This window comes from Drosophila persimilis, unplaced genomic scaffold (assembly GCF_003286085.1).
Source record: "Drosophila persimilis strain 14011-0111.01,24,50 unplaced genomic scaffold, DperRS2 tig00000124-arrow-pilon, whole genome shotgun sequence".
In the NCBI taxonomy this organism is placed as follows: domain Eukaryota; kingdom Metazoa; phylum Arthropoda; class Insecta; order Diptera; family Drosophilidae; genus Drosophila; species Drosophila persimilis.
This window is the reverse complement of record NW_020825294.1, coordinates 7,789,044-7,814,487: the sequence shown is the minus strand read 5'-3', so window position 1 is coordinate 7,814,487 and position 25,444 is coordinate 7,789,044. Positions and strand designations below refer to the sequence as shown.

General features: G+C 43.4%; 10 protein-coding genes across 14 annotated transcripts in view; 4 read left to right on the top strand and 6 right to left on the bottom strand.

Annotated features, from left to right (window-relative positions):
* LOC6596519 (piezo-type mechanosensitive ion channel component) overlaps positions 1-959 on the bottom strand; it is a 32,423-nt gene extending 31,464 nt beyond the window's left edge. The window contains exon 1 of the mRNA XM_026987152.1: positions 440-959. The gene's annotated coding sequence lies outside the window, so the exon portion shown is untranslated. The remainder of the gene's footprint in view (positions 1-439) is intronic.
* Positions 960-2,607: 1,648 nt separating this feature from the next.
* On the bottom strand, positions 2,608-13,322 carry LOC6596518 (protein Hook homolog 1). 5 transcript variants are annotated; one of them, XM_026987631.1, is made up of 7 exons: positions 13,231-13,322; positions 10,320-10,781; positions 6,029-6,354; positions 5,080-5,971; positions 4,920-5,018; positions 4,152-4,244; positions 2,608-3,260 (listed from the first exon to the last, which is right to left on the bottom strand). In XM_026987631.1, exons 1-7 carry the CDS (start codon positions 13,306-13,308, stop codon positions 3,060-3,062), a joined length of 2,151 nt encoding a protein of 716 aa, XP_026843432.1. In that variant the 5' UTR covers positions 13,309-13,322; the 3' UTR covers positions 2,608-3,059. The 5 variants fall into 5 exon arrangements, with proteins under 5 accessions (XP_026843432.1, XP_026843433.1, XP_002021513.2 ...); XM_026987632.1 differs by lacking the exon at positions 13,231-13,322 and adding an exon at positions 12,712-12,761; XM_002021477.2 differs by lacking the exon at positions 13,231-13,322 and adding an exon at positions 11,151-11,156.
* Positions 13,323-14,072: 750 nt separating this feature from the next.
* LOC6596517 (26S proteasome non-ATPase regulatory subunit 14) lies at positions 14,073-15,306 on the top strand. The gene is made up of 3 exons (XM_002021476.2): positions 14,073-14,153; positions 14,216-14,987; positions 15,058-15,306. The coding sequence occupies exons 2-3, from the start codon at positions 14,223-14,225 to the stop codon at positions 15,217-15,219; spliced, it is 927 nt and encodes a 308-aa protein (XP_002021512.2). The 5' UTR covers positions 14,073-14,153; positions 14,216-14,222; the 3' UTR covers positions 15,220-15,306.
* On the bottom strand, positions 15,297-16,020 carry LOC6596516 (histone H3.3). The gene is made up of 2 exons (XM_002021475.2): positions 15,697-16,020; positions 15,297-15,624 (listed from the first exon to the last, which is right to left on the bottom strand). The coding sequence occupies exons 1-2, from the start codon at positions 15,976-15,978 to the stop codon at positions 15,496-15,498; spliced, it is 411 nt and encodes a 136-aa protein (XP_002021511.1). The 5' UTR covers positions 15,979-16,020; the 3' UTR covers positions 15,297-15,495.
* Positions 16,021-16,353: 333 nt separating this feature from the next.
* Positions 16,354-17,053, top strand: LOC6596515 (gametocyte-specific factor 1). The gene is made up of 2 exons (XM_002021474.2): positions 16,354-16,378; positions 16,440-17,053. Exon 2 carries the CDS (start codon positions 16,448-16,450, stop codon positions 16,730-16,732), a length of 285 nt encoding a protein of 94 aa, XP_002021510.1. The 5' UTR covers positions 16,354-16,378; positions 16,440-16,447; the 3' UTR covers positions 16,733-17,053.
* On the bottom strand, positions 17,008-18,704 carry LOC6596514 (UDP-galactose transporter senju). The gene is made up of 3 exons (XM_026987947.1): positions 18,461-18,704; positions 18,279-18,396; positions 17,008-18,218 (listed from the first exon to the last, which is right to left on the bottom strand). Exons 1-3 carry the CDS (start codon positions 18,543-18,545, stop codon positions 17,243-17,245), a joined length of 1,179 nt encoding a protein of 392 aa, XP_026843748.1. The 5' UTR covers positions 18,546-18,704; the 3' UTR covers positions 17,008-17,242.
* A 684-nt stretch (positions 18,705-19,388) lies between these two features.
* On the top strand, positions 19,389-20,835 carry LOC6596513 (eukaryotic translation initiation factor 3 subunit H). Its single transcript, XM_026987948.1, has 3 exons — positions 19,389-19,504; positions 19,698-20,375; positions 20,444-20,835. Exons 1-3 carry the CDS (start codon positions 19,427-19,429, stop codon positions 20,699-20,701), a joined length of 1,014 nt encoding a protein of 337 aa, XP_026843749.1. The 5' UTR covers positions 19,389-19,426; the 3' UTR covers positions 20,702-20,835.
* A 221-nt stretch (positions 20,836-21,056) lies between these two features.
* LOC6596512 (receptor-interacting serine/threonine-protein kinase 4) lies at positions 21,057-23,588 on the top strand. The gene is made up of 3 exons (XM_002021471.2): positions 21,057-21,350; positions 21,837-23,072; positions 23,138-23,588. The coding sequence occupies exons 1-3, from the start codon at positions 21,131-21,133 to the stop codon at positions 23,497-23,499; spliced, it is 1,818 nt and encodes a 605-aa protein (XP_002021507.1). The 5' UTR covers positions 21,057-21,130; the 3' UTR covers positions 23,500-23,588.
* Positions 23,589-23,810: 222 nt separating this feature from the next.
* On the bottom strand, positions 23,811-24,852 carry LOC6596511 (ankyrin repeat domain-containing protein 39). The gene is made up of 3 exons (XM_026987612.1): positions 24,730-24,852; positions 24,470-24,676; positions 23,811-24,407 (listed from the first exon to the last, which is right to left on the bottom strand). The coding sequence occupies exons 1-3, from the start codon at positions 24,830-24,832 to the stop codon at positions 24,172-24,174; spliced, it is 546 nt and encodes a 181-aa protein (XP_026843413.1). The 5' UTR covers positions 24,833-24,852; the 3' UTR covers positions 23,811-24,171.
* Positions 24,853-24,943: 91 nt separating this feature from the next.
* On the bottom strand, positions 24,944-25,360 carry LOC113565479. Its single transcript, XM_026987613.1, has one exon. It carries the CDS (start codon positions 25,340-25,342, stop codon positions 24,944-24,946), a length of 399 nt encoding a protein of 132 aa, XP_026843414.1. The 5' UTR covers positions 25,343-25,360.
* Between the last annotated feature and the right edge of the window lie 84 nt (positions 25,361-25,444).

Here is a 25,444-nt window from a genome sequence, read left to right as displayed (position 1 = left end):
ACTGGACTACTGGACTATTCCTTGCCAAAGGAGGTTAATGCAATCAGACTGAATAACAATCAAATAGTACATGGCAAAATGGCCATGTTTGATCAAACAACTCCTTCCGCACGTCCAGATTGGCACACTACCGGTGCACTCCGCTAAATGCTGGGTACCACAAATGTTGTCTCGTGTTGTTATTGCTGTTTGCTCTTCACACCCCTCCCACAACGAAGGCCAGTCAGCGAAGAGTGGTAGCTCGAAATCTGTTAAGCCAACTACAATTTACTAAAACTTTAGAAACTGTTAAAAATACACAATCCAGCCAAGTAGAGCACGGTACCCTTCCCAGCAGTTGCTAGGGCACGCGGAAAGGCAACAAAGCAAAGAAATATACTTGTTTATTGCTGTGTTTATCATACCCTTATGCTAGTTTTTTATTTTACGATAATCATACCAGTTCCACATTTGCATAAGCTCTGCCCGCTGCCGCTGCCGGAGACCGACCACAACAAACACTCCGACGGGTTTCCGGTTTTCCAAAAAAACATGAACAACAAAACACACCAAAACTTCGCACTTTTACTTGGAGGAGAATCTGTTTTAACTTTCAGAACTCTCTTTTAATCACTGTTTCCCCTGCCTGGCGGGTCACTCTTCTATTTGATTATTTACCACTTCTTTGCGTAATTATTGTTTCGATGTGGCTTCGATTTTTACACACGGACGCCGCGTAAACAACACACCGCGCGCACGGGTTCTAACTTGATTCACATGGATTTCTCTACGAAGCATTTGCTCGGGAGACCTTCCGGTAAACAATTGTATTTCGGATATTTATGAAGGATAAATATAGGCCTATTTTACCGGCCTTTGGCCATATTTTTGTTTTTAAGGCTCCCGAAACCACCAATATATAATTTATTTTTATACAATTTTTAGTTTGGTTTTAACGTAAACTTCTAGCGAATGTTGTTGTTTTCCAAAGACCCGCGCGCCGCACCAACCGCTCGATTCAATGTATGCAGTGTGACCGCGGGTTTATCGTTATAATATACCATCCCACGCTCAGAAATATACCACAATATGCCGTCTCATTTTAAAAAATACCGTAAATATACTGACGAATTCAAGATCTATTTTACATATTCCTCGATTTTGATATTCCGTGGAATATTACTAGCTATATAAATAGTTTAGCAATGCCCATATAATTTTATCCGATTACTGAATCAATTTCCTACTTGACTGGTTTATTTTTAGCACTTGCTTTTATTGCATTTTGCGTAAGAAGAGGTTTTAGCGAAAATGGTCAACAAGGTGTTGCAAGGTGTGTAAGCTAGACAAGGTGGCAATAAAATCAATAAAATATACCAATGTAAAAAGTTACTTAGCCCACTTAAGCCCCCTCTATTAAAACAGTGCAACCACTTTAGGTAAATGGCAGAATATATTACTGATTGTAAATTCTTCTTGTAGATCCATTCAATGCTTTCCTCTGCACTTAAAACCCTGATATCTTTCACCTGAACTGCTCTAAATTGCGCTGATTTAATTTTCATAATTCTTGGTAGAATATTAAAATACCCCTGGCTAACAATGGGTTAATTGTTTCCGTCACAGATTGGAAACCATATCTCCCGATTTTGATATTCGGTCTAACTTTACTAGCTAACTAGAACCCTCAGCACTGAATACATAATTTTATCCGATTCTCGAATCAATATTCCTACAAGATTGTCTAATTTTAACGACCCAATTTTACTGGTTTGTTTATAAAATAAGGTTGAAACAAAAAAGTATTTTTGTACATGGTAACTACACAGTAACTACATATTTGGTACATCTAAGCCATATATTTGGGTAAAAACGTAAGTGTGATCTAATACGACGTAAGTGTATTTGGAATGTCACGTTATTGTTGCTATTCAACAGGTTTATGCTATGAGTATGGACATTTTTATACCCTATTTCATTTAATTAATATTAAAATGTCTTTCGTGCTGATTTCAAACGTAATTAATATTGACCTTTTTTAGATTAAATTTAAAAAGCTTAAAAACAGAGACTGACTGGTTAGGCTTAATTTAATTGACGTACATTTTTGGAGGCCAAAATCTATTAGAAAAAGTGTGTCTGATGTTTGGATTTTTATGCTTTCAGTATTTGGAAACTGTTCTAGCCCATTATCATTAATAATGTAAATCAAGTCTGAGCGATGATAAGAGATGAGATGAGAGAGAGAGAAAGCATGCGGCCTTCGTCAGCTCCCATACCAATTATATTATATATTATAAGGGTTACATAAGTCAAAAGTTTACATATGTATGTATGTATGTATGTACATATATACTGAATGAGTACCGGGTATAAAAGACAACACGTTCCCGCTCGTTTTATTTATTAATTAAAAATCAAAAATTCGTGGTTTACACCATAAACATACGAAACAACGGAATATTGTCTTTCTTGTTTACTTTCGATGGTATTAGTTTTTATAAGCCGTTTTACCCACACTTCATCGGCAAAGGACCGGCAGCATAGGACAAGCATCATGCAATATGCCATCTGGAATGATATGAAATCTAACGGAATTTTTAAACCATTTTTAAACGCATGGAATAATTCAAATTTTAAACTATTGCATTTATTTGCCATTAAAATTCCGCTGAAACACGACGAAAGCTATTGTACGACTATGTGGTGTTGATTAGTACTTACTCTCATTTGATTAACTACAGCTACAAAAAGTACCTAGATTTTGTAAAATTATATTTTCTACATCATTTCTGTTATCTCTTTTAATAAAGGACGTTTTGGTATGCCTGAAGCCTTATATAGAAAATTATCTAAATAGAACTAACTTATAAGACAAATTTGACATCGTTGCCGAAAAGAATATATTGTTGTACCCCTTAATTTAACAAAATTATTTAGTTAAATAAATAAAATTGCAAATAAATTCGTTAAACAATCAAAACAAAACAATGAAATTTAGCCGGGGACTAAAAATTTAAACATAGTTTTAGAGACTTTCTCGTGCCAGTTATCTCTACCATAATTATAATAATAAGTGCTTAGGCAAGTCGTGCCAGACCGATTTTCTGTTTCTCCTCGTCGGTGAACTCGAGTATGCTCTCGATGGCCTGCAGGTGGCCCTGAGAGTTCTCCTTGTCCGTGAGGAAGTAGAATACGGCGCTCTTCAGGAACTGCAGCGTGACCTCCGGGTCCACATGGGTGCGATTCTTCTGAGCATCCAGCAAGCGCCGATAAATGGTCTGTGTAAATTTCATTTCGTTTTTCATGTTTCGGATAAATTTGGTTAGTCAGAAAGAGAGAGTGCAAGAAGAAGATGAAATAAGTTTGTTGTTGATAAGACTATTTGTAAGGTAAGGTATGAAGAAATGTATTTACAATTAATTGGTTTATTTCGATATTGATGGTGCTATGCCATATGAACATTTAGGTTATGTTATGTATGTAACACTGAACATATAGTTGAGGGGATAATGTTTCTTTTGGGCAAAAGTTGAAAGGGAATTATAGTTTCTTTTACTGGTTATACGAGATTACTGAAGAGAACACGTTGGATGGACCACATGCTAAATGGAGCTAATTTAGAGAATTTCTTTATTTGTGTGTGTTCGTTCTGTTATAGAAAGTGATCTAGCCTTGTGTGTCATGATGTATTAATGATGTTGAACATACCTCTAGTCGATACCTCTACGAGTATAGAACAGATTTGTTTGGTTTGGTTTTGGAATGAACAAAATGTACTTACAAAACAAATCATTTTAGGAAATTATCAAAATGTTCCCGCGGAAACAGATTTGAAGTTACGAACCCAAAAACCTTACCCTTGCCCAGAAATGACAGCGCAAATGTTGACAAATGAATGTGGGTTAGTTTCGAGACGTTTTGGATGGAAGGGGTTCGTGGATGATAAAACCCAATGTTCGATATAGCCAATGTGATTGATTAAATTATAAGTTGCAACTAAGAATACCGTTTTTAAGCGCGGTATTCGAAGAGTCTTGGGACATATTATTTTTATGGTGGATGTGGATGTGTGTAATTTTAATGGAATTTTGCAAAACCAAAAAAAAACAGTTAGGTAGATTGTACAGGAATTTTAGGAAGGGGGAAATTGTTTTTTTGTTATTACAAACCTTACGCGCGCCAAGAACCCACAAAGAAATCGCCTCCTTTGCCGTAAGGAGAGCATGATTACTGCCGCACTCCCTCATTCTACACTCTGATGCCTACAAAAATAGTTTGGTTTTTGGTTTTGTTTATGGTTATACGACAAAATATTTAGAATTTTAATGTTTTTTTTGTAAGGATAAAAACAAAGTTGATAATTTAATAAAGGATAACTACGAAGGTATACATTTGTAGGACCGGCAAGAAGGTATGCAATAATTGGAACGATTTGGACTTAAAATTGAACAAAAAACGAACGGTTAACTGTACTTTTACTGCCATGCAAATTATGTTCTCCACTCCGATCTACGTGAACTGTACTTATTCTACGGTAATTGAACTCGCAACGGAATTGAAATGAAACAAAAGAAACGAATTGAAAATAAACGTTGCGTTTAATGTAATGTGTTTAAATGTGTTGTGGATAAAAGTTATTTAATTATGCAAATGGTACTTAATGGCTAAAAACGAAATCAATTGAAATTGTTGCTTATGTTGTTTATTGCTTAATTGATTGGCGGACATTTCAATTAGTTGCAGCTTTTACAGCCAGGCAAAGCGCCAAATTGAAGTGCCACGCCCCAACCCAATGCGCACACAGACATACAGATGTGGAGAAGTGAAGCGAATGCTGTTTTGATGTGTTGTGGTGTTGTGGCGGCTCACGATGCAACAAAATGCAACACACAAAACAAAACCGAAAATAGGATGAGGAAAATATTGAAGAATCTTACGCGTATGTTCTCCAATTCGTCCTGGGTGCTCTGGAGCTGGTGCAGCAGTTCGTTGATCGACACCTTGCTCTCCGGTTTCCTCTGGGCCAGTTCGAGTGCCTGAAACGCAACGGGTGGAATGAGACACTATTTCACGGAGATTTAACAAGCACAACTGTACCTGATCGGCGCGAGATATGCGCTCTGCTTCCTGTCCCTGCTGGTACATGTGCAGGTACATCTTGTTCTGCTTGTCTTCGTGCTCTACCAGCTTCCGCTGCAGATCCTCTAGCTGCTTTTCGAGCTCCCGGATGCGCTGTTTCGCCTGCTCGTAGTCGGGCACCATATCCGAGTATCGTGTGTTGCATTCGGCCAGCTTCTGTAGCAGTGCCTCCACCTTGTCGTTGTGGCTGCGCTTCAGGTCGCTGGTGGCTCCGTCCTGGCTGCGTATCAGTTCCTCGATCCGGTGCTCGTACATGCGAATCAACTCTTGCCGCTGCATCTCGTAGTTCTCGACACTACTGGTCGCATCTTCGCCCCCACAGGCTGCCTCCGGCTCCGCATCGGGCGTGGCAGTGCCACAGACCTCACTCTGGGTCTGCGAGTCCTTGGAGTGAACTGAGGACATGGTGAGGTCCTCGAAGTGGCCCGAGTCCGCGTACGAGCTTTGCATCTCAGCGGACATCTGCATAGCCGAGAGTTGCTGCTGCTGTTGGCGCACCAGATGCTTGTCGTTGCCGTCGTCCACCATATCCACAATGGGCGACACGTCCTGGGAGGTCTTAAGCTCCGCTTCGCGCACAGTCACCGCATCGGAAGAAGCGGAACGTTCTTCGGGTGAACTCAGAGACGCCTTGAACAGACGCAGCTCGACCACTTCCCGTGTCAGACGCAAGATCTCAGTGTCCTTCTGTTCAAGATCCTGGCGCGCTATGCACAGAAGCTCCTTGAGGCGACGTACTTGCCGCTGCGCCCGCTGCGTGGGCGTCAGATAGTCGGGACCCACCTGCCCCGCGTAGTTGGAGCAGTGCACCACATACTTCATCTTGCGACCGCTAAAAGTGGTCCCATTCCTGAAAAGAGCCGGAGAGATTAGGCGCCCATTACGATAATTAAGATAATACACCTACCTGGCCACATAGGGGTGTTCGCAGGACATTGTCGAACGCCCCGAGGTGGTGGTGGCAAAGGAGTACATCGAGTCTAGATCATCATCCAGATAGGTGCTTGGCGAGTCCGGTGTCACTGGTGGCGTCTTTGGGGACACCTTGCTCTCATGCAGCGTGGACAACTTCGATGAAGGTGCAGTGCCAGTGCCGCCCGTTGCCTTGATGCAATTCCCCTGGCGAATGCAGTTGTGTGCCGCCGCCGCTCCAGCTGGTGATGGTGTGTTCAGTGGCGTCGTCTTGGGGTTGGTCCTACTGCTGCTGTCACTGCCGCCGTTCAACTTGAGAGACTGCAAGATGGATGATTAGATTGAGATGTAGAGACCGATCTGGACTAGATTGGCAGAGATCTTTCGCACAGATTACTCTTCGCACTGCTCGTTGTGGTGGCTGCCTTCTCAATCGCTTAATCTTTTTCTTACACTATTTCTTTCACCTTTTCTTCAGATTTTTTCTTTAGGTATTTTCTATTTATGTTGCGCGGCTGCTGCTTAGTCGTGCATGGATTTCATACATTTTTGCAATAAAGCGCAGAAAAGCATGGAAACCAATTCGAATTTTTAACGCCTCTAAAACCAATTTGTTGCCAGACATTTAACAAAACATTTTCTGCTCGTATTCGCTTTGCTTACTTTCATTGCGGAGCTCTGATTTTCAGCTCCCTCTCAAGTTCTCCATTTGGTCAGCGGCATTTTTGTGGTCAATTAACCGCTCATTAGTCCGGCTCCAAGGGGGTATTTAGCGTTTGGATTTAGCTAGTTGGCCCCTGGGCCCTAGTCTGACTACCATGCTAACTTCAGTCGCGGTTGCCCGAGTAACCCACTAGGTCTGACAAATTATGCAAAAATGCATACATTTCTCTGGCTTTCCTGAGCTCGTTAAATTCTAAACACTTTGGCAAAAAGAGAGTAAAGAAAGACTATCTTCAAAGATATGTATATCTAAATGACTTTTGTTGGTTAAAAAAGATCGTAATTTAAGAAGAAAGAAAGTCTGCGTTTTTTAAGTTTGTGATTAGTTTGATCAAGGTATCCTCTTATAATCTTTGTATCTTTGTACGAATACCAACAATAATTAAAATTACAATATAGTTGAACATTTGTGTGAAGACTCGACGTGTGGACATTTTATATATGTATGTGTAACTAAACAGTTTAAACCAACTTCAATCTACCTGCGATTAGAGCCTGCAGTTCATTGACCCTTCACTGCAATGTTTCTTTGGTTGTCCCCGATGTAAAGTGATTCAAGAACCACTGACCCATTTGCAATGGCCAAACCAACTCATCAATTGGTTGACTGAAATCGAGCCGGTGACAGCGATTTTGAATGCAAAACGAAATGGGGAAAAGAATCTGACAAATCAGTTTAACTTTCCTCCTCTGTTTCTAGTTGCAGATTGGAGGGGGGGCTAAACATATAAGCATACTTAGGTACATATATACAATGCTCGTACAGCATATATTACCTAACCATTAATGAGTTTTTTGCTCCATTTAGTGGCTCTAGTTCTGGGAAAGATTTCTGAAACTTTAAGCAAAGAAACTTTTTACGCACGGCTACACAATAGTTTAAGAAAGACTAAAAGGGAAAGAAAGAGAGGGCTGTCTGTGCAATGGGCTAACAAACGGGTGTTGTTTGTGGCCATGTCATAACAAGCCTCCAGCCAGAAGCGGTTACATTACGCACTCGAGCCGGCTCTGGACGTCTTTCTACCTAATATAAATTTAAGAATCTTCCACAGTCACGTCCAAGCATCTATCTAGGCTTATATGGTACACAGGTGCCATCAATTAAGCTGCTGACTATGAAAAATCAATGACTTTGATTGAAACTAAGAGGGTGATGGGAATGGAGAGATTTGAAAATGCAGGTGAGTGCCAGGCCTGTGCCATGTAATGGCCATTCTAGCCCACTTGGCTGTCAGCCAAGTCGGTTTGTACTGGTCACGTGCTGACAATCACTTTTCGGTTACACTGAGAGAAAAAAACTAAACCAACCACCCAGTTTTTATAGATTGTTTGGGAACTAGAGTCCTCTACAACCCGCTTCGATTCGATCGCTGTTCAGATCAGTATTGTAAAAAGTTCATTTTTTAAATTTTTGTTTCAACTTTTAAATAAATTCTTTTCTGTGCCTCAAAAGTGTATACAAGAATCTGACACTTTTTTGGCAATGTTTTCGGTGCAATACAAAAGGATCCAAAAGTTTGGCATACTTTTCAGGGTCAGCAAGGAGGGAGGAACGTTATGAAGTGTTCTATTTTCTTTTGCGCTCCGTTCTGAAAAATGTATACCTCCCACACATACCTTCCCCGAAAATCGTCCCTGAATGCTGTGGCGGAAGTTTCACTATACAAATATGTACATGACGTGTTGAAGTTGTGTATTTTGAGAACAGCACCAGTATTCTCTTCAGGTAGATATTTAAATTAATTGTCCACATTGTACCATTCTATCTCTATGGATAGGTAACTGGTTTTCCACCCGTTTTCCCATATTTCCGTCCTTTCCTTTAATAACACATATTACACCAGAACAGTTCTGGTGCACACACATAATTAGAGGTCAAATCAATAGAAATTATTAATGCAAAACGCCAAAGGGCCAACGAACTGCCACTCTAATTGTGGCTAAAACCACACAGAGAGCCTTCATGCAGGTAATTACCATTTATAAGCCATGGCCGCGACGCTTAATTATTGGTGTTGTCTTCAATTAAAGGGGTTTCCACTGTACTTTGGGGTTCTTCGATTTTGAGCAGAGAAGCAATAACCTGAAGGCCTCACTTGCACGCGTTGTAAATGTTTAAACTTTATACAGTAACAGGGCTGAGGGGCCGAGGGGCAGAGGGGGAGAGAGAAAGAGCTCTGCCAACCGCGAATCTTGTGCACGCGTCCGGTCGAAAAATTCAACTGAAACGCAAATCACTTGGGCACATGGCAAAAGGGGAACGAAACACGAAAAGCAACAAAAAACGCAGACGAAGAAGACACCAAAAAGAGGCAGAAAAGCAAACAGCAGCAACAACAACCCTGGGAGCAGCAGTACCAGCCGCTTAAGAGTGCAAGAGGGAGAGAGAGAGTGGGGCTGCGCACTTGCATTTCCCTTTCTCAACCCCCGCCGCATAAGCAGCACAAGCACAAACAAACCCCAGAGTATCAGCTGTTTCCTCGGTACACTTTGGCAACGGAACAGGCGGAAGTGGAAACGAAACATATGCCCGCCTCCACCCAATAGGTGAGTGGTGGTGTGGTGAGATGAGTCCACTGTTTGTTTGCTTTTTTGTTCTCCCCCAAGCATTATGCAAAGCCAGCTTGAGGGGGGTTTGCGTTTGGTTCGTTCGTTCGCTTGCGCTACGGATTACAGGAGAAGGAAGGAGGGAGGAAGTGTTGGCCAAGCACTGGTTCGCCAACTGTAAGCTGCACGTCATTGCCAAAGTCCAGCTTGTCACCGTAATGCCATTGGTCGCTCCTTTAATCTCTGAAGATTCAAGAGTTTGAAAATTCAACAAAATAATATACAATTTTAGAAGAACCATTAGAACTGAAAGTTAACCATTGTTTATTATCTCAAGGGCGCTTCTGTACAACTGAGATCAAGGAATCATGTTAAGAAAGTAGATAGTTATCTAAAACTTGAATTGGCATACAAAGGGAGACAGTCCACTTCAATGGCCCTCGAAAGTCTAAGCAAAGTCTTACTCGGAAATCAATTCTTATTACACTTGGAAAATAATAAACTGAAAGCTATTAATAACTGTGAGCGGTACTTTGACCACTAGAAGTCCAACATCCTTGAATAGTAGGAGTAGTAGAAGTCAAACATCCTTGAATAATAGGACTATGTATAATAAAACTGTCAGAACAGCTACCTTGCTACCTTCTTCTTTGACATCTATGCGAATGACCTTTCTATCGCTCTGTGTAAATGCTCAGCCCGCATTGCTCAATAGACTTCATGCAGTACTCATACAACTGTAAGTCAAACCCAGAAGTGCTCGGAGCACAGGACGATCCCTCAGTCGACAGGTAAACTAATCATAAAATTGTAAAACGGTTGAATGCATACGTAAGCCTATTGCGTCTTACTTCAATTACCACAAAGGCTCTTCCCCAAAGTAGCTTCGCAATATCTATTTTACTTTCAACTACGAGTGCGTGATACACCGTCCTCACCGGGAGGTTCTCAGTGCGGTACATAGGTCAGCAGCGGAAAGCGAAAATCAATATAAAACCGAACCACCCACAACTTACCATATTACGCGACCTGCTGCTGCTGGTCATGTTGTTGGCCATTTCCAAGCCGTCCGGGACGTCAGTGGACGCCTCCTGGGCTAGGGACATACTCTGGGTTGCGCTGCATAATGCATGGACTGCATCCGCTTCCTGCTTGGACGACGTTTTGTGGCCTAAATTGCTCCAGCTGCGATTACGCCTCAAGTGGATAGGACCGGAGCGCGAGCCGAACGTGGTTGATGGACTGGCTCCGAGCTTGGCGCGCGTACTGAATCCACCTCCGCCGGCAGGCCGCATGGCATCCACGCCAAGCTGCTCTTTGGTTCCGCGCAGGCGCAGTGAGGCGGAACGATGGAATGAAACCGCAGGATGGGGGATTCGTGTGGGGGTTGTAGATGTCGAGTGGGAGTCTTCCTCCTCTGGCTCCCGCTGCTCGGATGCTGGCGATGACGTCTCCATGGACAGTAGTGACGTCATAATCTGAAAGTGAAATGCAAAAATTAACCGAATGCAAATCGAGCTTGAGTTAATTCCCCCTGATTTGTTGCACTTTCGAAAATTGAGCAATTTTATAATTGAATGCTTCACATAAACGACTTCATTATGTTAAATGCTCGTCCGCTAATTAAAACTTTCTTTAGCCAACAAATAATTATTATTTGCTCTTTCTGTGCACCTTTCGTACCTATCCATCCAGCAATTGCACTGATTTGCTGGGCAGATCTAAAATGAAAAGTGAAATTAAAGCAGTTTCCCAGACATGCAACTCTCAGTTTTTGTTTCGGTTTCTGTTCCCTTCCAGAGGGTATTCAAGTTTAGCTTTGATGTTTGTAATGCACTCAAACCTACCAAACACTTCTGTTGCATTTGATCCACCATATCATCCATGTTCCTTTATCAACAGGCACCCCCAAACGGGGACATTAAAAAACCCAATTTAGAAATTTCAATAATTATGTCATGTTTGATACTTTGAACCGATGTCTTTATAAAATAGCTAAATCGGCTTTTATTTAAAGGTATATGAAGTTCGGCGTTCCCATCTAAGCAATAATGCATTATTTTTCTGGAAATAATTACGAAATTCGTTTTGAAGATCTTTGGTTGTGGTTGTGGTTGTGCACCTGGCTGGGTCTGACTTGCCCCGTTCTAGTTACACCATGCAACCAGAGCTTTCGAGTTAGCCGAAAACTGAAACAGAGCGACCACATATTTACTGCTCGTAAAACTTATAGGTCCCGATGATGATCTAACTATAGGACCGCCAGGTCATCCTTAAATATAGTAATTTTAGGACTATAAAACGCCTTGCCGGACCGGTAGGCAATCTGAGAATACTTCAAGCTTTTTCCAGTTCGACAATAAAAAATAAAAATAAATTTAATTTATGTCCCTTATTCCCACCTTTAAATTGAGGTCTTTACAATGATCCCAAAAGATCAAAGATGTAAGTTACATTAAAGTGTTCCACAAAACCACCAAAAACACCAAACAAATGTTTTACCCAGTTGACCCTTATTATTGCCTCTTCTCTGTCCCGGTCTTTGTCTTTCTCTGGCAATTAGAGCCACTATCATTGTAAAGTATTTCCGCTCATTGCTTTTAAAAATAGCTTCAGCGGCAACAAGACAAGTGTGGAGGCAGCCCAAAGCAAACTTTTCTGTTTTGGAGGCTTTGGTAGTCTGGGGCCATAAAAGGTCAATTTCACAGCTGAACAAACGTGTTTTTTTCTCTTTTTCAGCTTCAATTTGTTTTTAGTTTTTTGTAGTGGCATGCCATTAATGAGATTGAATGCATTTAACAGCATTTCTTTCAACTGGATTAATTTTTATGATGACAAGGTCAATGATAGCGTTTCAGTTGTGAGATATGAACTTATTTATTGAATGATAAACGGTGCGAGTTTATTTCTTTTGATCACTGTGAATGGCAATACCCTCAAGTCAGCGCCAAGTCAGCAAATGTCACGTTTCCACTCGAAAAACTGTCGAAATTCGTTAACTCTACATTCCAAATCAAATCTATATAGCTCAAGTTAACCTGAACTGATTAATATGTATATCTGTACCTGATCTGCATCTGATCTTAAACGTAAAACTTAATATTTAAAGCTAGTATTTTCTGAGTAGCTTTGCATTGTTCATGTATTGTCCCGAGCATATACATAGATACACAGTTTGTTCTAGGGAAGCTCGACTGTAATCATATGTCACGTTTCACACCCGAAATATTCCCCCTAAAAAGCTCCCGACTACCCGTAGTTTTCTGCCGTTCACTTATCAACAAAAACAATTTGCGGCCGTGTTTCTATTCTGATAAGGAACCACCAACGAAATCAACACGAATACGAAATAACAACCCAGCTGAAATTTGCCACCTTTCAGAGGGCAGAACTTGTACGTTAATATACCTTATTTCGATTCGCTTGAAACTTAAATATTTACACGCAATTTACATACAAATAGTTACATAAACTCTTAACAACTTTTCAAATACAACACAGAACTGTTGGCTAAGTAAACCCAAATCGAAATAGTTAAATGTAAAGCCATCCGCGTGCTGACGCTGAGCGACAAAATGCAACTGAAAAGCCGCCACGGAGCAGATCAGCTCAGAGGCAAATGGAAAATGTTGTCGGCAGATGGAAAAGCTATTGTTACCAAAGCGAGACGGAAAATGGAGTAGCAAATGTTGCAATTATAAAGCAAACCTAGAGCGGGATGAGGCTGTGCCTGGGCCAGTGCCTGATCTGCGGCCACCTTTGACTTTGCCGCCCGGTGATGGCATTTTAAATGATTTTTCGGGCGTCTGGGAATCTCCAGTCGAGCTCTATGAATGGGGCTCGGCCCTGGGTGAAAGGCAACGGAAAATCAAAATGTTTTGTGCAATTAATTGGCACAATAAAGACGGCAAAATGCATTGTACTAACTTTAAATCGTTGTCTTGCCGGCGACCTCATTACCCGGGTATTTCTCATGGCATTTGACGGGCAGCCACGATGGTGCATAAATTTTGATGTGTTTGGTCTTGCGTTGCGGAAAGTTTGCTCGCAACGAATCACTCAAGTGGCAACGCCTGCATGCACTCAACGGTCGTATTGCAATTATTTAACGTTATTCTTTTTAATAACAGCCTAGTACTTAGAAAAAATAAATTTTGCACCGTCTAAAATGTCACATATTTGCTAGCGGCAGAGTAAGACCAGATGTACATGCACTACGGGTACACTGTTTAGTGTTCATATACAAATAAAGTCAGTAAAAACCTAAAATTTGTATGAAAGGCAAGAATGTAAGCTACCAGTGGAGGCCGGCTGGCGATGGAAGAGGTCAGTAATATCCTATGAGATGCTTCTAGTGTAAACCTAATCACTTTTGAAAAATTTATATTTGACGTGCACCACCCGTTTCCAGTCGATAGTATCGATAACCGAACTTGAATCGGGTAAGGCTCTCTTTGAACCGGTAGGCAACAACGAGTTTCATTCCATGTACTTAAATTACTGTACTTGGATCGACATATGAGCCAACGGGAAATGTACGTGATGTTATGTTCAGTAGATGGAGCAGATTCAGAATGTTATTCGGCAAAATTGGAGCTTCGATGGTATACCAATCAGGGTGAGCCCCTTTGAAGTCGTCAGTATATTTTTGAAATGAGACGGTATATTCTGAGTGTCGGACGGTATATTTTAACGATAAATTCGCGGTCACACTGAGCTCTAGATTACTTGCATTTTTACAGAACGAGTTGCTTTGAATTTTGTTGTTGTGGGAAAGCAAATTTCACGTAGAAATAAAACAAATAACTTAAAGTAACCCTTAAAGTATACGCTATCCTCAAACCTCAAAGGTAAGCGACGTGAATCATCATAAATGTGCTGTTATTACACTCACTTTTTGTCGAATCGACAGCCGTATTATGGACCGTTTGCTTCGTCTCGGTGGCGCTATGCCACAAGCCGCCCCACCAACAGATGCTCCCGTGGTGGACACCGCCGAACAGGTCTACATCTCTTCGCTGGCGCTGTTGAAAATGCTGAAGCACGGGCGTGCCGGTGTCCCCATGGAAGTGATGGGTCTGATGCTGGGCGAGTTCGTGGATGACTACACTGTGCAGGTCATTGATGTGTTTGCCATGCCCCAGACTGGCACCGGAGTGTCCGTGGAGGCTGTGGATCCCGTTTTCCAGGCCAAGATGCTGGACATGCTGAAACAGACAGGTCGCCCGGAGATGGTTGTGGGCTGGTATCACTCGCATCCTGGCTTCGGCTGCTGGTTGTCCGGCGTGGACATAAATACCCAGCAGTCCTTCGAGGCGCTCTCCGAGCGCGCCGTGGCCGTTGTCGTCGATCCCATACAGTCCGTTAAGGGCAAAGTGGTCATTGATGCATTCCGCCTAATAAACCCGAATATGCTGGTGCTGGGCCAGGAGCCGCGCCAGACTACCTCCAACCTTGGACATTTGCAGAAGCCTTCCGTGCAGGCACTGATACACGGACTCAACCGTCACTACTACTCAATTAGCATCAACTATCGCAAGAACGAGCTGGAGCAGAAGATGCTCTTAAACTTGCATAAAAAGTCGTGGAAGGATGGTCTGACACTTTCAGACTACAACGATCATTGCTCCATAAACGAGGATACTGTCGCAGAGATGCTCGATCTGGCCAAGAACTACAACAAGGTTGCTTTTATTTTGAGACCAATGTATCATTCCGTTTGTATTGTATCAATTGTCTTTCTATCGCTTTCAGTCCCTTGAAGACGAGGAGAAAATGACTCCGGAACAGCTGGCAATCAAAAACGTTGGCAAACAGGATCCCAAACGGCATTTGGAGGAGAAGGTGGACAAGGTCATGCAGAACAATATTGTGCAGTGCCTAGGAGCCATGCTGGATACCATAGTCTTTAAATAAATGTTCCATTTGTCTCTTCTTATCTTCTCCCCCACCCCAACCAACTAAGCTATCGTAATAACAAAGAAATAAACTGATTTAAAAGTGGAGCAGTTTTTCAAAAAAAAAAAGAAGTACATTTCTTATTATTTCTCCTTCCGATCTTTACTTATAGATAAGTATTGACATATCTTAGACAAACTATGCGGCATCGGCGGCTGTCGGCTCCAGGACTGATTCTTTTACCTTCGTCGCCGCCGTCACCGCTTTTATAATCAAAAATGGCGGATGACGCATTTAGGCGCGCTCGCCGCGGATACGCCTAGCCAGCTGGATATCTTTTGGCATGATTGTAACTCGCTTAGCGTGAATGGCGCACAAGTTGGTGTCTTCGAACAAACCCACCAAATACGCTTCAGAAGCCTCCTGCAATTGCAAATGGCGGTGTTACAAGATTATCCTGAAATACCCCACACACCCGCCCAGAAATCCTCTTACCTGCAAAGCGCCAATGGCGGCAGACTGGAAACGCAAATCAGTCTTGAAATCCTGGGCTATTTCACGCACCAAGCGCTGGAATGGAAGCTTGCGAATGAGCAGCTCTGTGCTCTTTTGGTAGCGACGGATCTCACGCAGCGCCACAGTACCTGGACGGTAGCGATGTGGCTTCTTTACGCCACCAGTGGATGGGGCGGATTTACGGGCAGCCTTGGTGGCCAGCTGCTTGCGTGGAGCCTTTCCACCAGTGGACTTGCGAGCTGTTTGCTTAGTACGAGCCATTTTAAATTAAAGTATCGAAAGTGGAATTATTTTTATAATTCAAAAGACTTTTCTTTCCTGATCGAAAAAAACAACTGTACGAAAATTGTGGATGAATGATACAAAGAGTGTGACCGCGGACCCATTGGTAAAATATACCATATATCACGAATTGCCAAATATACCGTTAAAATACTGACGACTTATTTGTATTCAAGTTCCATCTTATTCCATCATAGAAATATTATATATATATATATATATATATATATATATATTATATATATATATTATATTCAGTGGAAGAATACCATTGATATTTCAGCAAGTAACGGCACAAGCATCCAGTAGTAGCGATAACATAATACTCAGTTTAGCTTTGTCATCTCTACCACAAGTATAGCGGAACTTTAAACTTTTGGTAGACAGAGATTAGTTTATCTATAATTACGTCAAATACCTCTTATTTTTGTAACTTTCAGAGTTCAAAATGTCTAACTATTTATTCGGCACTTGCCCGTATAATAAAAACCATCGCATTATGCTCTTCCGCATGCCAGGACACATTGTAAAATGTATGCAAAATTACCGCGGTCCGCCATTGCACACATGCAAATACAATGCCACACACCGCGTGCTCGACATGGAAGAGCATCTGAAAGAATGTGAGGACTACATGAAGTTTACTGAGACTAATTCATACATAGCTGATTCATACTGTATAGCCAATACGATTCACGGGACATCGGTTCTTACAGATGAAGATACTGTATAGACAAAATGTCTTATTGTTGTAACTTTAATCTTTCTATGATTTGCCTTTTGTGCACTATTTAAGCTATATGGAGAGCATTATGTGAACGAATATTGTTAATATTTCATTATTTAAGAAACAAACGTACAATCCATGTACAAATTATCGATGAACAGCTAATGTGCACCAATATTAGTATATTCTTTTTCATCAAAAAAATTTCTAATGTCATAATTAAAAATAAAAGGAACATACTGTGTATGAAGAACCACCATATTCGATAAGAGAGAATCACATTACGATTTAAAAAATATATGTTTATTATGAACCTAACTCAATAAAGCAAATGCTTTGGTATTTACAAGACATTTGTCTGTCCGTCGATGATTGAATCTGCGTCGATTGCACGAAGCCTAGAGTCAAATGCATGCTCGCGTCTTTTCAAAAGAGTTATAGGCACTTTTCCACAAGAAGTATAGTTAGATGACGATATTTACAATTTGAGTCTATGTCTAGGACTAGCAATTAGCACTACACCATGTCCATTTCCAGATCGGTGTCACCCTCCTCGTCGAGAAGCTTTCGTTTGTCATAGGCTGTAGATTTGGAGGATGCCTCGCTCAGACTTGACAATGGACGAACCTTGCCCAGATTTACAACCGGACTTTGGGTATACAAATAGATGGCATAGGAGACAACCGCTATGGCCAGTGCGGTGTTCATGTAGATGGGTATGGAGAACAGAAAGTAGCACAGCACAGCTGTGAAAAGCAGTTCCAGGGCGCTTGCAAAAGTCTTCAGAATAGAGTTCATGTACTTCAAGAAGAAGCTTGTCACAATGCCAATGGCTGCATTGTTCACAATGATGATGATAACACCGAAGCGCATAATGGTACCCAAGTTGTGTGGGCTGAAGGCGTCCATCAACTCGCCGCGCAGGAGAAGGATACCCGCATTGCAAACAATCGAGTCAAGGTACATAAACACATTCTGGACGAAAATGTTGACATCTGCACCTTTGTCCTTTAGTAGGTATTCGTTGTAGACCCCCGCAAGACATGAGAATATGGTCTGGGCCAGTATGAACACAGCACTTAGGCTAAAATCAAAGCCAGACATATTTTTGCCACGCACTTGGTTATGGTCAACGGTGAGGCTGTGGTTGCTATTGGACGGTATGGCCTGTATGGCAGCAGACTCGCTGTCGTCGTTGGCATCGCTGTAAAAGCCACTAAAATCGACCTGCTTGAGCATGCAGCCGAGGGTGAGCAGTATCAGCGATATCCATTGGCGTTGAGATAAATACTTCTTGAATATGATTTGAAATAGAATGCCCGTTACGACAACGCGCAGTTGGAGTAGTAGATAATACGTTGTGGGATCGAATGTGGCTAGATTGACGAACGCGAGATTGTTGTAGAGGCAGTATAGGAATGCGGGCACCATGTACAAGGCCAGCACATTCCTGTCTTTGTGCACATCGCGCACCAGAGACCGCAGATTGTTGCTGCGGAAGGAACACGATAAATTTACGTTGGCTTCCAGCCGCTTATCACACACTACTCACTCTCTGCAATACAGGCATGTGGAAACTATTAACTTGAACACTTCCGTGAGCAGTACAACGGTTACAGTGTTATAGCCGTACGAGTTGTTAGACTCCTGGGATGCTGTGACAAAGATGCCTGAGAAGAGAGATGCAGAAACTTGAGCGTGGCTTTGGCTGAGATAGGCAATTTGGCCACGTACCCTGTCCTATGAACAGTGACATATACAGCAGAAATATGATGAATGTAAGTCGAGTGGGGAACAATTCACGCCAATTAGTCGACATCTTCGACGTCTTGGGCTTGCCAGCGTTGCGTTGCTAATTACTACTACTACCTCAGAACAGAAACTTCGGTGCTATACTTTAAGTGAACTGACGCTCGCAGCTGCTATCAGCACCGCTTCGTGACGAGCGTAGTACTTTTGATTATTAGGAAATACTTTTTTAGTTTTTTGTGTGATAAACAACTTACAATAGGGCTGCAAAACCATCGATAATATCGACTGTTTTGAAATTGTGCGATAGATTGATGTTTTTTTGTACCATCTATATATCGTTTGAGAGAAAACGTAGATTTTCAAATCTCGAAAACTATTTAAGCGGATTCAAAAATTATGTAAAAAAAAAAAACAAACTAACTCCAACAAAATCAAAGATAAGGATATTTTTCTGAATTAAAGGTACCTATGGCCAGATAAAACCACAAATAACTGAGAAAACCGGATATATATGACTGGAGAAAATAACCTTGATCCTTGATAGGGATTCCGATTACAAGAACATCAACTACTTTCAAAACTCAAAACCGAGATTTTTCGATTTTCAGATCTAGCAAAGCGTTATTTTGACACGGTGGGGGAGGAAAGAGGAATCTAGAAAGCTAAGCCCTATGCTGTGCATCGATGAGGGGAATCAGAAGACGGCTATCTGATCTAACGACGTTAAGCAACAGGAAAATAGTGTCAGTTGGCTTGAAATTCAAAAAAGTAAAGTGGTTCGGATAGCCATATCCAAAAATACCCATATTAATATTTTCGAAGTCCCAAAAACATCACCTGCAAATATATTTTCATACATATACCGATATATTGGTATATATCGGTATATTGATAAGACAATATTTTTTTCACAGCTCTGCCCTGGTCTTTTCGCTTCTCGTCGTCAAAATGGCAAATCGCGGTGGTCGTCATGCTCGCACAGAGGATTCAGATAATACCATAAACTATGTACAATGCGACGGTTTGGTGAGTTAAATGAAAAATAATAACTTCGGCAAATGTTCGCCTGAAAAGACTCCCAGAAACGTGCTTAAGGAAAGGCATAATTTGATGCCACGCGCTGGCTAAGCGTGTGTATGTGTGAGCGCGTTTCTGGGTGTGTGTGGGAGAGTGACAAATTCATGGTTTTTGCAATTAATAAGAGAAATTCTCCGCACAGGCCGTCATGAAAATGGTGAAGCACTGCCATGAGGAGTCCAGCAATATGGATCTGGCCCAGGGCGCCCTGCTCGGCTTGGTGGTGGACAAGTGCCTCGAAATCACAAACTGCTTCCCGTTCCCCAAGAGCGGCGACGAGACTATGGACGAGGAGATGTACCAGCTGACCGTGATGCGACGCCTGCGCCGCGTGAACGTTGATCACTTGCATGTGGGCTGGTATCAGAGCTCGGACGTGGGAAACAGTCTGTCGCTGGCTCTTCTCGAGTCCCAGTATCACTATCAGACCAGCATCGAGGAGTCCGTGGTCGTGGTCTACGATACGCAGAAGTCCGCGCGGGGCTTCCTCTGCCTGAAGGCCTACCGGCTCACGCCTCAGGCCATACAGATGTACAAGGATGGCGACTTCACTCCCGAGGCATTCCGTACGCTGAAGGTGGGCTACGAAAGTCTGTTTGCAGAGATTCCAATCGTGATCAAGAACTCACCATTGACTAACATCATGATGAGCGAGCTAAATGAGCTGCTTCCCGAGGACAAAGGGCACAATTTCTTGGATCTGGGCACCGCCTCAGTGCTGGAGAATCACATGCGGAGCTTGATTGAGCGCGTCGATGAACTGTACCAGGAGGCCGTGCGCTATAACAAGTACCAGCAAGTGGTGTTCAAGCAGGATTCGGTAAGGAATTTCACCAGCAAAAAGCAAGAAAAGGTGTTGTGTTATTATATTCGTACTTTATTTTCCAGGACAAAAACCGTGCTCTGGCTAAACTGGCCGCCGAAAACGCTGTGCGCACTTCCAAGGGTGAGCCGACGGTGGCCGAGGAGGAGGTCATCAAGCAGTTCCGCCCCATGCCCGTGCCGGCCAGGCTTACGGCCACAATCACTTCTGGACAGATCAACACACACTCGCAGCACATTGCCCAATTCTGTTCTCAGTCGCTGGCCAAACTATTCATCACCGAATCGCTGCAGAATGCCAAGGAAGCCAAGGAAATCAAGTAGATTAAAATACGTTTTAGACATAAAGCGAGTCGAGTCACCGACGGCAGCCGTAGAGATGTATGCATACACTACTGATAACCAAAATAAATCCATACACTCTTTCCAGCATTGTATCTGCGTGAAAGCGAACCCCAGCTGAGTTCTCTTTTATTCTCTCCCATGGCACTCGTTATGGGGGTGTGTTTGCGTTTCGGCTGCCTTGACGTGGACCTCGCACGTGCGCACTTGGATTGTTTGGATTTAGTTTTTCGTGCGCTTTTCCGGGGGAGTGTTGCAGCTGTTGACGGCGGAAACGCATTTTTCACACATACTCACGGCAGCTTATTTTGGTTTGTTCTTTTTTCGCTTCGCGTTTTGCTTGGCTCAGCCGCTTTCTATTAGTTTATAACTAAAACTAACTACTAATTTCACATAAAAACCAATGGGAATATGCTATCCTACGACATCAACGAGCGGCTGCTGAGTGCTGTCCAAAGCGGGGACATTGAGCAGGCCCTTAACTGTATCATGCATGGGGCGCAGGCCTCGTATGTATCACCAAACTGCGGACGCACGGCCGTCGGCACGGCTGCTCTGCTGGGCGATGCCGAGCTGCTGGAGCTCCTGGTGCAGTCCTGCGAGCAGCCGGAACTGGATGTGTTCCGTCAGAGTGAGTTTTCTGCCCCGCCATGAACTTGTCCTCAGGTAAACAGCTGGCCAACACAGAAAATCGATAGGTGCTGTATATGGGAAGGTGGAATTTGTGGAAAACCAGTTTGAGAATGCATTGTTATCCGAATCATAGGGATGATTGGAAGAATATCCAGCTGTCCCCTCCTCACATTGGTTGCTACCAAAGCAGCTAGCACTACAGTTCCTTCCGGCTACCTAAATTACCTACTTAGTGTGGCATCACGCTTGCCATTGACCCACATGCAGTAGGGCGACCCAACCCATTTCGAATGGTAAACGAAATGCATGCGCAGCGCAAAGACGTGCCTGACATGAAATATCTAGAACCAAACCGGTTCTCTAGCCTCAGATAAGAACATACATAACAGAACAGAGTAGCTGATGTGTTGGCAAGCACCAGTGGTGCTGGTATTTCACGTATTTCGGCATTCAATTAAACAAAGAATTGTTTCCACGATTGCAGCACATACGGATAGCCTGGAGATCGAGAGCACACCCGAAGGCATGGAGAAGCTTGAGTGGGTGGACGAGTTCGAGAGCTGCGCGGAGAATAGTGGACAGTCGGCTGCTGGAGCAGGAGGCGAGGACAGTGTGCTATATCAGTATTATGCCAAGACCTTGGAGAGCATGGGGGAGTTTGTGGCCCAATGCTGCGCCAGTTGCCGCGAGCAGGATCCACATGTGTGCGATGCCTGTCTGACCTCGCCCCTGCACTATGCAGCCTTTTGGGGGCACGATAAGTGCGTCCGGATACTGCTGGAACACAATGCGCCGATCAATGTGGTGAATAGCGATGGCTACGGTCCCCTTCATTTGGGTGCCGGATTCCCCAAGGTCACCCGGCTGCTCATCCAGCACGGAGCTCCGGTCAATGCTAAGACCCTGAGCGACGGCAAGACGGCGCTTCACTTGGCCATCGAAAGCAAGTCGAAGGAGTCTGCCCAGCTGCTGCTCCAGACGAACATCAACATCAACGAAACCGACGACTTGGGCGAGACGCCCCTGATGACGGCCATTGCCTGCAGCATGACAGTACTGGCCAAAGAAATGCTCGAGCGGGGCGCTCACATCAATATTCAGGATAAGGAAAACCAAACGGCTCTGATGCTTGCAGTCAGGGGACGCCACACTGATATGGCGAAGCTTCTCCTCGAACGTGGAGCTCGGCGTCTGGCCTCACAGCATCTCCTGCATCTCGCCGTTGGACACAATAATCGGAAGTTGGTGGAGATTCTGCTGCACTATGGAGACAGTCTCTCAGTGCGGGACAGCGACAACCACACACCCATCATGGTGGCCATCTATAATCAGCAGTCGGAGATGCTGGGCTATCTGCTGGACGTGGCCGAGCAACATCGTCGTCAGGGCCTGTACATGAATGCCCAGGACGAGGGCTTAGTCTTATTCGCCGTACAGCATGCCCTCCACGTCGACGATCTGCGAGCCGTCCTTAGAGTGCTGTTGGCTAGGCTGGCCAGCGCCCGTACAGATCTGTATGGCTCGTGTGCTCCGACCATAGTCTGCGGTCTAATCTATTGTCAGACTCCGCTGTCGCGAGCCATTAACCTCCACCGTCTGGACCTGGCCGAGCTCCTCATTCACGAGGGCTGCAATCTTGCACAGATTTGTCCGGAGCATGTGGTCAGCGAACTGCGCTCCAACTGCTCTCAACGGAGCGTGGCCTTCGGACGATTGCTGTGTAAGTTTTAATCTGGAGCACAATTTTTTTCGATTTTGTGTTTAACCAAGACTTTTACCCCCAAGACAACGCCGGATTCCAGCTGCCATTCAATAAGCGATTGCCACCCAACAATTGGTCAGCGCCTCGACAGCAACTTGAAAGGGAAATGTCCCTGCATGTAACCAACCCGCGCTCCCTTAAGTCCACCGCTCGTCTGGCGATACGCAAAAATATTCTTTCGAATCTCCAGATACGGCACTCGTTGGAGCAGAAATATCTCCCGAGACCGCATCGATCCACGCTAGGCATAATCATCGACGAGTTTGATATACCAGAGATATTAAAGAAATATCTCAGCGACTTTGATGAGTTGGCCAAGGTGAGGTCCATAGACGCGGATCGTGAACCCATGCGCGTCTACAGATCGGCAGAGTCATGGGATTAAGTATTTCTTCAGATGATGTAGGTTTGAAATTTGTGGGTATGTAGCTTTTAGTTTTGTATATTGGAAAATATACATATATATATGGCCTATCTCTCAATGTCTTATATTTTTGTATAGGAGAATTTTAGGGCTCTGCAAAATTTCTAACTGAGTTCGATCAGAGATACCAACACATTCTTTGCACAACTCTAATGTGATAATATTTTCTTACAATGAATTACATGGTTGGTACTGTGTCATCCCCCCCCCCCCCCCCCCCCCCCACGAATGTTCGCTTCTTGTATCTGTTTGCGAGAGATACATACATTAAATTAATTGCACATTTCATATTTATTAGGCATGTATGTATATAGACTATATAGATATTTATATGATGTATGCACTAGGTTATTTTTTTATCTATGCCAAAGTTAAGATTACTTTTCACCCAAATACAATCTATTGTATCTCTGACAGAACAAAACAGACAGAAGAGGCATTACATATGCAATTGTAAATTAGCCAACAAAAATTCTAATTTAAGAAATTCAAACATCGGATGCAATTTTAGGAAAATCTAAATAAACAGAACAGAGTTTTAAAGAAAATGTTAACTTTTGTTGTTTGTTCTTAAACTAAAAACATAATACATTGATGCTAGTGCTGAAGCTCATGGAAAAGAAATGACGCCCCTTAGGGTTTTAGCAGAAGCTTAAAATCATCATTTGCATTCTCCATGATGTACTCAAATGCAAATTTATCCTTCTTGTCCTTGAGCTGTTTCAGGGTCGACTGCTGCTCCAGTAGGTAGCGACAGACGTCCAGGTGCCCACGCAATGCTGCACGATGCAGGGCGCTCTGGCCGCACTCGTCCTGCAGCAGAAGATTAGCCTTGTGTTCAGTCAAGAGCTTAACTATATCCAGATGACCTTAGATGCAAGCAGGGTTATTATAAAGGATATTGGATGTTAAAAAATAATATTCATCATACCCATCATGGCTGCCCGATGAAGGGCTGTGGCACCCGCCTTGGTAACCGCATTCACATCAACGTTGCCCTCGTCAATGAGGAGCTTGCAGATTTGTGCGTTGCCACTGCGTGCTGCATAATGCAGAGCCGTATAGTCGCAGTCATCTCGTGCCATGGCTTGACCCTTCTTGATGAAGTCCCTTACACGATCCACTTCATTATAGATGGCTTTAGGGAGAAGAGTTAAGTAATTGGATTTAATGAGTACAAATATATCCTACCTGCATTCCAAATGCCCCGATCAAAGTCCATGTCGCTAAGCGTCTGCTGTGCCGGTTGCGATTGCTTGTGGCATCTGCAGTTGTCCGCACTGTGCTGATCCATTTTTGCCTAATCCTTTTGGGAGTTTGTTCAGTATCGATGTCAAGTTCCTTGCTTATATGATTTGCTTGAATGATGGCGGATGATGACGAATTGGGGTGATATGCGAAATGATTAGACCTCACGTTGCATGGTCCAGCAGATCTCGGCCTCACCGCAACTGCAGATGACTTTGTAGCTTAGCTGCGCCAAGGTATTCAACATGACCATGGGCGGCACTGCCACCATAATACCATTCACACACTGCTTGACGCCGCTGTCAAAGCGCTTGGAAAGAGCCTGTACCTCGGCCTGGTTCAACCCGAATATGGTACAGGTGTAGTCGTGGAGCGATCCCTTGACGGTGATGTATACGAAAGTGCCCTCCGATTGGAGTATGGGAACAGGAATGGTCACAACATTGGCGGGACAAGCGGCAGCAGCAGCAGCAGCGTTCACCGATGTAGTCGATGTCGCAGCAGGACACTCGCAGTTCAAATTCGACTCCTTTGCCGTGGGCTGGCTGTCACTCATAGTTTTGTTTGGGTCTCGGATTGGAATAATCACTTTTCCACTCACTTATTGTGGTGCGGAAGGCTTCAGAATGTGTTGTGGAACAAGTTTCCCTACGTTGCT